The 14,374-nt window shown below is 38.5% G+C and overlaps 1 protein-coding gene across 1 annotated transcript in view; it reads left to right on the forward strand.

Moving 5' to 3' along the window:
• VCAN (versican) overlaps nucleotides 1–14,374 on the forward strand; it is a 101,504-nt gene that overhangs the window by 55,412 nt on the left and 31,718 nt on the right. The window contains exon 7 of the mRNA XM_037373730.1: nucleotides 3,320–6,493. Coding sequence (XP_037229627.1) covers nucleotides 3,320–6,493 — 3,174 coding nt within the window. The remainder of the gene's footprint in view (nucleotides 1–3,319; nucleotides 6,494–14,374) is intronic.

A 14,374-nucleotide genomic window follows, 5' to 3' on the forward strand; every position in this document is an offset into this window, starting at 1 on the left:
TTTTTTTTTGGTTTGTTTGTTTGTTTGTTTGTTTCCCCAGGAAAAAAAAAAAAAAAACATTGACAGATTTCTCCTTGAAGAAGCATCTTTTTTTGATCCAGTCAAATAAGTTTGCATTTGATCCAGTCAAATAAGTTTGCATTTGATCCAGTCAAATAAGTTTGCAAACTTGAATGATCTAGATGAAAAATCTTGTATTTGTGACAAAGCAGTTTTAGAGGCCCTGTAGTTGATTTTAACCAGAACTGTTCTTTGCACTCTAGTAACCACATGTCAGTTTCCACAGGAGAAAATCTGGCTGTTTATTGATAAACTCTTAAAAAATATGTTCTTTTCTTATACCAGTATATGAATGTAATATTTATTGAGTCACTTATTAACGTAAGTGAATCAAATACGTGTGGTGTTTTTTCAGGCTTACTTCATAAATATGTACCTAATTTATCAAGTAATTAGGAGATAATGAGCCATGAACAATAAATAACTGCATCTCAGGCATAAAAATGTGAACTTTTGGGACTTCCAGACATTTCTTGGAAAATGGGAAGCTACATAAATGGTTGTGAGTAAGTTTTCCCAGCAGTGATGAGATAAAGTTTCCTTTTTTTCCTCCACATATTAGACTCTATTCTCATGCCCTCATTTTTTGTCTAACTTTGCTAGAGGGTATTACATTTTCATATTCTTTCAAACAGTGATCTTGATAGTCACTTAAAATCTGGTAATTAAGATCTGAATGAGTATCTGATGTTGGCTACAAAACGGATTCAATCTGCATTAAGGAAACTCATCCCATGGTTGGAAGGAACAATATCAGACTATGCTGCGTCCTTTCCATTTTGCTATAAGGAAGAGCTGTTAAGGTGAATTGGTGTATTCTTTGATAGAAATTTAACAACTACCACTCAGGACAGTGTTGTGTGCACCCTTTACTCCCTAGCTGTGAAGCAAAACTGTGGTTTAAACCACCCTCATGCAAGCAAAGAGGGAAAAAAATTACAAGAATTTGTTGATTCATTGTGTGAACACCATCTCACCCATGAATCACCTAGGCATTGAAAAGGGCAATACACATCCACTTTAGTTTGTAGAACCTCAAAACACAAAAATCACTTGCATTAAGGCTGTGCTTAGTGGGATTTCAAGAACTTTACTCCTTCTTGCTCAACTGAATGTTTTAACCTACAAAAAAGAAAGAGTATGTAAGAAGTCTTCTTTGTAAAACCACAAAAAGATTTAACATATGGTAGGGAAAAGAATCCATTCCTTTTTCTGCTGGCAAAGAACACCACCGCTTCTAAACATAGCGACGTCATATTTTCTTACTCTCACAATTTCCTTTTCACTTTCACTTCTCATTCAAGGAAGCTGAAATACCAGAACTTTTTCCTCATTTCTCTACTCTGTAAATCTACCCGTTCTTCTAGAAATCCTAAGCAGCCATCATCTGGCAAGTCTGTCTACTTCAGGTTAAATCAAATAGGTCTTTTGCAAAGGTGACGTTTTCAAAGCTTGGTGTGTGAAACTAAACAAATATTTGTGTGACCCTAACTTACACATGTGGAATTCATATCTGCAAATATCAAAGGGGCACCTAATTAGACATGGGTGTGTGAAAAGAACTGATTTGTGCTTACATACTGCGTATGCTTGAGTATAAACTGTCTTTGCACAAATATGTGACTAAGTTGAGTCTTTCTAAATTTTTCACTTATTTCCTTCATCTTCTTTGCTCATACTATTAGCTCCTGCAAGTCCCAAGTCAATCAGAGGCTGCGCCATCATCTAGAATGTCTCCATCCCCATATGCAAGGCAATACAACTCCGGTTTCAGAACTCACATTTCCCCCTGATAACTGGTATTCATACCTTACATTAAGTAAAATTTCATGGATCTCTTTTATTAATTCACAGCTATAATAATGAACCTTTAGTTTCAGTATCTTCCTGTAAAATACTGCAACTGTTTTCCTGCATGTTAGGGTAATAGACTGCTGTATGAAGTTGAGCACATGCATAGTTTCTTTGGCAAGAAGCTATACATGTAGTTGTGTCTGTCTGGTAAGCAGTTAGTCCTTATATACACAGCCTGTTTAATGCATTCTTCATATGCTTAGTGTGATTTAAAGGACCATATTTTGCTCTTTACTTGCATCCATATAAGGCTTTTGACTCTCAGTCACTTTGCAATTAACAGCGCTGATTTAAGACATCCACATCTTCCACCTGTCTGCTCCCATTTCCCTTCTGAAGGTTACTGAGCTGCAAGAACTGGAAGAAGGGAAGGTGTTCCTATAGGATTTTCCCGAGTAAATCTTGTTTTCTGAGCACAAACTCACATTTTTCAGGAGTTTAAAATCAGATACTAGACTTTACAGTGTCATGGCTGTCAGCACACATTTGCTTCTCAGACAGGATGGAAATCTGGGGCAGAAGTAGTGGACAAGGCATATGGCAGCAAGATGCTCTAAAACATCACAATTTGGTTCACTGGACAGGTCTGTCTTTGTGTCTTTTATGAATCTGGGATAGCTATCCCCTTATTCTTCCCATCATTCAGAAGATTCAACGCTGCCTTTTCATGTTCAACACTCCCATAGAAACACTTTTGTGTCTGGAGGAGTTTCAGATGTACATCTTTGAAATGTCTTCCAAAGATCAACATCATTATAGTATTAAGTTTATGATCTTATGGTTTTCTGTTTTCACCTTTCCCCACAATAAATTTCTCTCTGTATAATTTAAATGCAGGGCAGCAGCTCCTGTGGCATTGTAAAACAGTACTTTCTGATGGCATGTTCGTTCCTGTTGCTTAAGCATGCTCTCATACCAGCGAAGGTTCCTTTTTGCAATTTGTAATTATGTGCTGAAAATAAATGAAAATGTTATTTCACTCCCTTTATATATTTGAGTTGTATGCTACAGTAAGCTTTGAAGAAAACCCACAGGTTTGCAGTAACACTCATTCATGTCATCATGAAATAAACTTTTATATTCCCTGATAGGTACTTAGTTGTATGATTGGTACTCGTATGAGTACTTCTAGGGGTAATTATATAAACAATGAATATGAAGAATACTGCTGCTCTTGTCATTTCATCTGACTTTAAATTAGATGTTCTGCAGCTTTATAATGTGTTATTTCATGTCATTCAAGGCTCTGTTGTATGCTGAACAGCTACCTAAAGCCTTTGACCTTTATGCTTTTTTCTCAGTGTAGCATCTAGTTTTTGTTGTGAACATTCGAACTGAACTAAAGTAACATTTGTGTTCTGACTGAACGATACACTAACTTCTTTTCTTTTTTTTCCTTTTTAAGCTAAAAAAATCACATCAGAGCCTACAACTGTTAAGCTGATCACATCTCTGAAAACCGACAGTGTGAAATCATCATCTGCTCGAGTTACTCTTAAACCTCCTGTTTTTGAGACTCCGATTACTGAAGTGGCTGTCACCAAAACAGAGGTCCCTGCTTTGGAGGAAACAACCATAGAAACTGAAGAAGATAAAGAAATGACTACTGATGTGGCTGAGGAAAAAAGGGAAATGGAGGTGCTTATGGAGAACATTAAGTTAACCACCCTTCTACCTCAGACTGTCACAGATGGTGAAATAAGCACTTACGATACGCTGGGAAGGACTGAATACGATGTTTCACCTAGGTTAACAGAGAGCACATCTGCAGCATTGGAACTGGAGCACACTTACTCTGAAGCAGAGTTGCCCGAGGAACAAGGTAGGTCTGAAAGCATTGAGGACGCTTTCTTGACCTCTATAATTTTTCAGGATAGCACAGCTGTAGCTAAGAGTTCCACTGGTTTGTGGGAAGATACTGAAACAGGAGATACACAAAAACATGATGCTGATAATCAGACTGAACAAATAGAAGTGGGTCCTGTGATGGCAGCTACAGATAGCTTGTTACCAACTTCCTGGAGAGAGTTTCCCAGGACAGGGACTTCAGTTTCACTAACAAAAGAGTATCTTGGTGCCCACTCAACAAAAGAACCCACAAAAAAGTCAATGGAGGCAAAATCTGACAAGAAACTTACAACTGTTGTAATCCCTAAAGCTTTGTTAACTGATCAGTATGATCTTACTACAGAGGGGGAGGGCACAGAGAGCATGTACACCATTATGCCTGATAGAGTTTCTGGCATGGCTACTGGTAGCACCCCAGAATCAGATGTGCCTGCTGCATCAGAGACACTCGTAGATGAGCATGCAGTAACCACTGGACAGTTTTCTACAGCAGATAAGTCAACTCCATATGTTAAATTTAGTTCTGTGATGGTGTTTGATAATGAGGCATCAGCTCAAGGAATCAGAGAGGACCTGAGAGATGTGCAGCCTACCGTGTCATCTGGAATACCTGTATCCTTTTCTGTATCGACTGTTAATCAAACAGGATCTGAGGCCATCACTCTCTCAGGAAGTACTGTTTCCCTCCAAAACTTTGGAGAAGGCACCACATCCGCTATCCACTCATCTCAGCAAACAGAAGAATCAGCCATTTTAGAGGAGCAGGAGAAAACAAAGGAGCCAGAAACAAGAACAATGGATATTAAGATCTCTCATGCCACAACTGTCATTCCTACTTGTGTTACAGCAGAATCTGAGGGTTGCTCTGCAAGTGAGAAGTTCACACAGACTCCTCTGGCTTCTGGCATGTCGCTGCCAACAGATGAAGGTCAGGGGTATATGACAGAAGAGTCATCTCGTACTGAGGGAGTACATGAGTTAGATACAGAAGATGGTATCTCTGGAATGGAGCCTACATCTCCAGGGCAAATTACAGAATATACAAAGCATCCAGAAGCTCTGATTTCAGCAGTTACAGATGAAACTGAGACAAGCATGAAGCCAGTGGAAATGAAAAGTGATGAGGGAGCTGTATCAGCTGATTTTAATGAGAGTAAAGATACTACAGGTGTCTCCCACCCAGGCAGCTCTTTGGATCTGGAAATGACCACAGTATCCAAAATATCAGTGGATGAAAGTAGTGCAACAATAAAGTCTTTTAGCTCCTCAAGTGTTACTATTATGCCCACAATCATGGAGGTAACAGAACACGAAGGAGATGAAACATCAGGGTATGTTTTGCAAGTGTCCATTCCAACCCCAGAGGCCGAACACAGAGAGGCTGCTGAGACATCGGTAACAACGCCTGCTGAAAAAGTGTCTGCTGAAATGGAGGTCTCAAAATACACAGTGGCAGAGGAAGGCCAGACACGCACTGCGACATCAGCTGAGGATCAGTCAGTGGCAACACTTCAAGACAGAAAAGGAACACCATCAGCTAGCTTTGGAGGGACAAAGGAATCTATTGTATTTACAGATGTAACAGAGGTAGATACTTCAGTTCCACAGAAAAAACATGATGCTTCTCTAGTTCCAGTTACTGTAGAGAGTGAGGTCACTAGAGATATGCCAGTTACTGATCAGACTGATTTTGATGGTATCTTTCATACGGAAGCAACAGAAACAACTGGGAAAGATAGTAAGGTCTTCCCAGAGGAACTCTCCACAAAAGAGCAAGATAAGGAACCAGGTACTGCCACAGACTCTACCTTACCTGTGACATCTGTCCAAACAGATGAACAAAAGACAGCACCAGGATCTGAAGCATCTCAGACAGCTGTTCAAGAAAAACAGGATGAGACAGGTTCAGCTTATGATGAGACATATCCAGCAACAGAAGTATCAGTGCCTGCAGTGAAGTTCACAGATTATGGAAGAGTTCTGGAACCTGATGAAACTAGCACCAGGACCTTGCACCTCACAGTGACTCCGAAAGCCAAAACTGCTACTGATCAAGAAAAGGTCACTGAAGGGATGCCTGTCACAGTGGGTACCCAAGCAAAAGCACACGAAAGCAGAGGAATGCCCTCCAGGGAAGAAGACAGTGATGTCGGGAGCTGGGAATCTGTGTTGCCTCCCCATATGAAGCCAACAGGTCGTTCTACTGTGGAAAGCATTACTCATCTGACTTTGGGAGCTTCTCCAAGCCAAACTCTGGAAGGTTCAGGAATATCAGAAGAACCTGAAGAAATAAAACCAGCTACATTTTTAGCTAATACAACAGATAAGGCAATAATTCTCAGCGATGTAACTACACCTTCCATTAGTGCTATAGACAAAATTCAGCCTACATCAGCATCCAAACCTTTTGTTGCTCAAAAGTCACCGCGTATCATTCCTGAGGAAGAAGAGGAGGTAACAAGCAATGACATCATCATAATTGATGAATCTATTTCTCCCAGTAAAGCCACTACTGATGATGATCTGACAGGAAAGATGTTAGAACCAGAAATCGATAAGGAATATTTCACAGCATCCACTGCTACTGCAGTTGCACGACCTACTGCACCACCGAAAGTGAAGGAGGCCACAGAGGCTTTGCAACCTCAAGAGGTGTCTCCTTCTACTTCACACCCTGATAGTGGAAATGACATAAGATTATATGTTATTCAAATCACAGGCAATGATACAGGTAAGATTTTGCCTTTTAGACATGCAGTCCATCAGAATGGACAATTTATCATAACAAACAGGTGTACTTTAGCATATACTGGAGATGTTTCTCGGATCACTGAAGAATGCAAAACACAAGTTTTATCTAGACAGCAACTTACTAAATATTGGTAGGTCTGTTTTTCTATCCATTTAAAAAACTCCGAGATGTGTTATATATACGGTTTGGGGTGAGATTAATTTCTATGTAAGAATGAATATGAAACTGTTATATTTCCTCTTAAAAGTCATGATGGCTATAGTACAGTTTTCTTATTTAACGTTGTCAAGTCACTGATTTAACTTCAGCTATCTGTGAAACAAGCGTTTTAATTTCACAGCTTCCATTCCATGCATTACTAGTCCTAAATGAAGCACTAGGTTATTTTAACATTCCATTAGTCTGTAGCAATTAACAATGCCATGTACAGTGTAGCCAGCTAAAAAAGGTTAAGGCACTCTACTGCGTCCACAATTGGATGTCCTGTGATTTGGGGGAAGGGTTTTTGCACATTTTTGTAGCATATCATAACACTTTCAAAAATTTGTTTCACAGAATCTGTGATGCAAATTGACATAATTTTTAGTTTCATTACTTTTTTTAGCTGATGGCCCTGTACATGTGTATGTAGCTTCAGTTCCATGGGTATCCAGAACACAAATTCCTAAAGTAGCAATGTACTCTTGAGTTTTATAACAAATGTGTCTCCATAATGCAATAGCTGAAGCCTATGCAATTTTGCATTAAAGAAGCCTGTGAACCAACTATTATTTACAATGTTTTGGTAAAACCTTATTTTTTAAAATGGAATGTAGAACTGACAATAAGGATAAAGCTCAAAACATCTATTAGGTTAAATGTTGCATTCTGTTTAGTTATTTTATAGGGGTTTGGTTTTTGTTTTTGAGAGAACATAGTAAAAATTCATTTTATGACTTATACACTTTAACTATATGTAATGCTTTTGAATGTTTATATAAGAAACTGTTTTCTCATTGGTTCTTTTCCATAACATCCATGTCTTTAAAGAACTCATCCAACAGAACGCATAATTTCTGGAAGTCTTTTTGTTGGTTTCATCAAGTAGGTGATTGATAGAATTTCATTCAAAAATCAAAAGGCAGAAGTAGTTTCCTTGAGACATGCCATGCCATTATTAGACTTTTCATACAGTGTATTTTGTATATTTATTCACTTCATGCTTATTATTCTACTTCATATATACAGGACAAGTCATATCAGTGGTAGCTTAACCTTCTATTTCAGAAAATAATAGTTCTGCTATTTTAACAGTTAAACACTACTTTTGTTTCTGTGGTATATTATCATTGTTTTGTATGAAGCTTTAGATGTTGCCAGTGTCTTGGAAGTCTCAATTAAATGAGACGAGTCCGGTAAGTCCCAACAGAAAGGTAATTTCTGAAGACTAAAGTTAAGCCACATATTAAATAGTTTTGTACCTGTGGAAATTCAGTTACTTTGGCTTAATGATTAATAGTTGGACTGTGTAGTAGTGAACTCATTTTCCCTGTTACTTTGCTGAGTTATACTACAGTTTATTATATATGACAGAGGGGATTGTATTGGGCAGCTGTACATTCCAGGTGGATGGAAAGAAGTAGGATGGTCTGGAAGGATGTGGAAACTTGGTGGTTTTTCAGATAGTGCACAGGATATACAATGCAGGATTTATCTGCATATACATCAAGGAGAGCCTTATTTTATAGTTTTTCGAATGGTGTGGGTATGTGATGCATTAAATTAGGAATTAGTTCAAAATGTGTTATCTAAAGGACAGTGGATAAATGCATAACTGCTCCTCATAGCTACTCGTGCTTTCACTTGGGTGATCAGGTCCTCAGGACAGACTTTCTTCAGTATTTTCCTTATGTACCTTCACAGGCTTTCTAAAGCTATGCATGCATTTTCTAGGTATGTATGTGCATATGTGTGTGGGTGTTTATAAGCAGAGTTAAAGCTATACATCCATAAAATTGCCTTTAGGAATGATTTAGTCTGTCAGCATGGAAAAAAAAGATCTTTTTCTTGAAATATTATGACATTTTCTATATGGCAGCATCTGTATCCTCTTTAAACATAAAGGGATTTATCATTTATCTGGTGCAAGGTCAAAAAGGAGTTTATTTTTCTGTTTTCAGTGTATGGCAGTGGAAATTCTTCCATTTAGCTATCCACAAAGAAAAGGCACCCTATACCTACTTACCACAAATTAAGTCAGAGCTGCCAAAGATTTATTCTGTCTGAGGATTTGAATTAGTGTTTCCTCTCCTTTCTCCAGAAATGAAAGACTGCATCTGAAAAATCCTGTCAAGCCCAAGTTTCACTCCATTGTTCCTCAATCCATAAACTTTTCTTTGTACTGAAGAAAATGTACATAGGAGGTGCTGAAGAGGAATGAATTTGTCAAATTTTAGTAACATAAGCCTTTCACTAGGACATTGTTCAACTTCTTATTCTATCACTCTTTGAAAACTGATCCACAGTCATAATGATCCACTACATAAACTGTACCTTTCACTTCTTGCTCTCAGCTAAATGGGAAAAAGAAAGACAGTTGTCATCACTACATCTCTCTGATAAAATAAAGGTTTTTCTTCTTTACTTTAACTTGTTTTCAAGATAATATAGCTTAACACTCTTAAATAAAATAATCAGGGAGAGTTACAAGCAAAGGCCAGTGTGATTTTCAAGTCAAGCCTCCAAAAGAGCCTTCTAAGAAATGACAACTTGCTTACCAAAGCCCTTCAAATACTAGCTGTTTCAAATGGGAATAATACTGAGAGATTGGCTGTGCAAGCGGTATTGTGTATAAATGAATATAATATTTTCCTTCTTGTGTATACACAAGTGTTGGAAATATTGATGATATTAATTTTTTCCATCTTTCTTCACCTCTTTGTTATTCAGCTTTTGCCAGAAGCAACAGTTTAATAGTCAAGCAGGCCTCAGCAGAAATATGGTACCATGTTTTGTTTCCTATCAGCCGTATCACTTAATTACAGTAAAAACTTGCTATTATACTAACACGCTGAATATTACTCTCTGCAGCTCCATCTGTAGTGTAGGCATAATAATATTTAAGTGCTCCATGGAGGTGCTATTAGGCTTTGTTGTTGTGAGCAATACCTTATGCTCCATGTTGAAGGGAAGGGTCATGCCAAGTGAATGGAGTTTTGAGAGACGGAGACATTTTTAGCAGTTCCCAGCAAGGAGGAGAGAGCATATCCCTTGCGGCGCAGGCGTCCCTTTGTGATCGGTGGGTGTCCTGCCTCCCGGTGAAGTGTGGCAAGGGCAGCCTGTTGCTGCTCTATCTCTGGTGAGTTCACCTGTGGCCATGCACTGGTAGAGGGAGAAGCAGGAAGGGTTTCTCGCGCTTTTCTTCTCAGTCTCAAACCCTTGCTAAACAGGCACCAACTTTGCTGAAGTGCTTTGAAGCCTGTGACTGGAATGTGCTGTCGATGTATGGAATGTGTTATGGATACATAGAATGTGGAAGATATTATTCTTCATTATTGTTGTAGACTCAAGCTGCACTTGAAAGATGTTGAATGTTCACTGGTTTAAATTCAATTAAATATAGTGGCAAGGGTCTTAGGCTGTCTTAGACACCACCCCCACAACCCACCCCTTAACATTAAGTAGTACAATACATAACTGAAACTTGATATTAAATATTTTTATTCTTCTAAACACAATAAAACCTTATATTTATTAGACCAGAAAGAGATTGTCCTAGAGGACTTCTTTCCATGTGCCATTCAAGAGGTAAATAGTTATACTCTTAGTTTTTAAAATGCATGCTTGCGATCGATTAAAACTTTCATAAAGAAAGTTTCGGTTACTTTTAGATAAAAAAAATTACCCATGGAAACAAGTAATTTGGGGGCCTGGTGGAAGGTCAAACGCATTAGCTTAAATTCTGGAAAATGCACTCTAATGCTGGCAAGAAAGAACATACCACTGAATGGATTAAGCTGCTTATTTGTATAAGAATACAGCAGTTTTCATTGAGAAAATGTATTGTACAAACAATCCATATACTTTTCCTGTGAGCAAGTGTGAGGCAGGTGCACAACTTAATGAGGGATGTAAGAAACGGTTTTTCTGACAGCCTATGGCACATGGGCAGATCTAGAGCAGGTGTCCCAGTTAATAAGGAAAATATATTTGTGCATGGGGAAACGTCCCTTTTTATGCTACAAAAAGGACCAGGCACACGTATCACAATGGAAGGAGCCTGGAACTTCATTCACTTGAGTGGAACAACAGGCTGTTCCTTTGGGCTAGTGACTGTGTTGTGGAAGTGAGAAAGCAAAATAGCCCTGCACTGTGATGTGTTACCACATTAGCAGCTTTCCGCTGCATCAGATAGGACAGAGTAGTTTGTCTTTCACTGCAGAGATGCAAAACGTAACACCTCGTGCCCTTTTGTGTTCTCATAGCTCCTATGTGTTGTAGCGTGAGGGGTGATGCTGTTGCTGGAAGGTAATGGATTAGCAGCTGAAAAAAAACCCCAAACCTGAAGGAGCTTTCAGCTCATAAAGCTTTCATGAGCTGAAAAATGCTTGTGGGGGTGTTGTTTAACAGTGGTTGAGGGGATGCTGGAAACATAACTCTTGTCTGTATCAGGAGTAATTTGCACACCTGCATTTTTTGGAGACATTTGAAAGTCTTTACTTAGTGAATATGTTTCAAAGTGCTTATTGGACCCTGGGACTCACACCAGCTCTGTCTGGTTGCTTGTCCCCTCCAGCTTTGAACAGACCAAAACTGTAGGAACTTGCGCTTTGTAGATGTGGAATTTTATGGAAAGAGGTTACAAACCTTTGTGTTCCAACATGTAATTCTCTGACATGCATATTTCTGTCTTAGCAGTGTAAGAGGGGATGTGAAATTTGAATGAAATGTAGAATGGTAATGAGTCATAGTCATAAACCTTAACAAAGAAGGCAGAATAGAGTCTTTTCAGGTCTGTCTTAGGCTTTGTCTTAAAATTCATTTAATCCTGTTGTTTTCTCAGCTCCTTCTTGGAGGGCTGTCCCAGATCGTCATGGCTCTCTTTAAGTCTGATTCTAATATCTAGCTGGAATTGCTTCTTGGCCAGTTTATACCCATGTTTATTCTTGCCAGCATTGTCTTTAGCTTGAATAGGTCTTTTTTCTTTCTGACACTTATCCCTTGATACTTTTATTTCTCTGTTCAGTTATAGAGAATAACCATGTCCCTTTTCAGCCTTCATTTTTCTAGCTTCTGAGGGGAATGTGTGTGGGGGAGAGTGGAAATGCTCTGGGAGCATGCTGGGAGGAAAGATGCTGGCTCCGGAGTCTGTGGGTGTCAGGATGGTGCTATGACCAGACCAGATGATGGTGTGGAGGGACAGGAGCTGCATGCCTCACAACACCATTTCCAGGCAGCACCTCAATTGCAACAGAACCAGCTTAAAAGCATGTAGCATGTAGGCTTCTATTTGCCTGCACCTGTACCCACATTGTTCTCTTTTAAGTTATTTCATTTATGCCTACTGGCAAATATGTGTCTGGACACTGCTCTTTGTAGTATACACACATATGCTACGTGCAATTTTTGGTGTACCTTTCAAAAATTACCTGTATTAATAATTGTTTAGAGAGACTTCTGCTGAAGGTGTGGAGACTTTCTTTTTTATGTGAGAAAATCACCATTTGTTTTTCCTTAAATTAGAAGTACATGCTACTGAAACCTACTGTTTATTCATAGGACCTATTTCAAATCAAAGTTTAGTGTAAAGGAAAGATGCTGTCTTGCATTCACTGCATTCTGCTACGTTATGCAGTGACTGATAACACCCAAGTGATGTGCAAGAATAGGACTTCCCTGCCTGTGCAACCTGTTCAGCTTTCTTAACAAATGCTTAATCCTTGATTGCATACATTCAAGAGAAGAGTTCCCAATTTACCTAAACATTGTGGTAAGCAAAGTACCTTTTAATTTGCAAGTACATTTCAACCTGTATGCATTTGGACACGGTATTCTGTGGCCACGGTTTATTTGTATTTTGCAGCTACACTGACCTGAATTCATTTCTGTTGGGACGTTGAAGCAATAGTAAAAGTGGCCTCATGTGGGCTGAACCAACTTCCTATCTTATTAAATGAAAAATCTCCTATTTATTTAAAGGAGGGCAGGCTTGTCTCCTTATTAGCTGTAATGTTCCAGCTGACATGAGGACTACGGCAGCTGCTGCTCCTCATCAACCCTGGAGAAAGATCACATTCCCTGCTGCCTGAATGCGCTGCAGTCAATGAACGTGGTCTTATTTCAGTGTTTGAATTAGTAATACAGTCCTTCCTGGTAGTGTTTTGTTTTGAGCCCTGGGCTTGTGTGTTCAGCTAGAAAAGAAAACCACCTAGTGGTTTTGAAACACATTTCCAAATGAAACAGGTTTGTCAATGTTCAATAGCTACCGAAGTAATTTTCATGCCCTGAATGACCAAATTCTCTGTGTTATTTGTAAAACCTGGCATAGAGACAGCCAAGTTCGTGTTTTGTCTAGAGTAACTGAAGTGTTAAATGCTAAGTAACATGGCCAGATTCTGATATCATCTTCCCCAGTGTAATTACACCATAGTAATTCCAATGAGGTGATTGAGAGCAGAATTATTATGGGGATGTGGAGATGGTAGATATCAGAGTGTCTTCATAACATTTACAGCTTCTGGTTCACTCAATAATTAGGTGATTTTTTCTTCAGAATGAGTCTGTGTCACATATTTAACCCAAACTGGTAGCCTTGCTGTTTAATTAAACCAGTTGGAATTTTTCTGTATTAGAATACTCATGTTGTTACTGGTGCTGTGGAGGGCTTTTCAAAATAGGTTGGACATCATCAAATGTAAATCATATTTAAAATGCAAGAGCAATGATGCCCTGTATGAAAACAAGCCCTAATAAACAAGTAATTGTAGCAAATTCAAACTTTTTGTAGGCTGCTCCTTCCTCCAAACAAAGGAAAAGAATAAACTAACCTCATATCCAACAGAGCTGAAACTTGATACTCAGAAAGTTTCACAAGAAGCTAAGACTGTGAATTAATAAGTAGTTTTTAGGCCACTATTGCTGGCTCTTCCTGAAGACTTATTATAGAACAATAATTTCTTTTTTCACATTCCTTTACAGACTTCCATAGATACAAGGAACAGTGCCCTCACATTAAATACTGTTCAGAGGATGCCTACACATTCCCTGCTGTTTTTGCATTGTTTCCAAGGAAACGTCTCAGATCTAGACATAGGGATTACACACTTCTAGCTTTCATATAGCTCTTTGTTTATTCATCAGAGAAATGAAGGAATTTTATTCATAGGTACAAAGTAGTTTTTCATACTTATGTTCTGAAGGAGATCAATCCTTTTAGAAGTCTTAAGTCTTATTGCAGAAAAGATGGGCTGTCTTTTACATACAAACACAGTATGAATTAATTTTTTTGGAGGAAAGTGTTTTCCTGTACCAGAGTTTTCTGAATGTATCCAGATTGTAACAAATGTTAGTACTTATAATGAGGATATAATCTTTTTTGCCTCTTTCAGAGAATATTATCTAAACCATTTTACTTTACATGAAATAATTCATTGGATACAGCGAAACTCTGAGTGAATGCAGGATGTGATCCTGGAAATTTAAATAGAGGTATTTCTGTAAGTGGCTTAAAGGCTAAAGGTCTTAATAGAAAGACATTATGAAGATACTGTAGTAACTTGAGTTACTACTCCTGCTGCTGTAGTAACTCAAGTTATTTTGCACAAGCAGCCAGGTGTAGGGCAAGCATGATTTGCCCTGCAATGGGCTATTCCAGCAAAGCTT

This window comes from Falco rusticolus, chromosome Z (genome assembly GCF_015220075.1).
Source record: "Falco rusticolus isolate bFalRus1 chromosome Z, bFalRus1.pri, whole genome shotgun sequence".
NCBI lineage: Eukaryota > Metazoa > Chordata > Aves > Falconiformes > Falconidae > Falco > Falco rusticolus.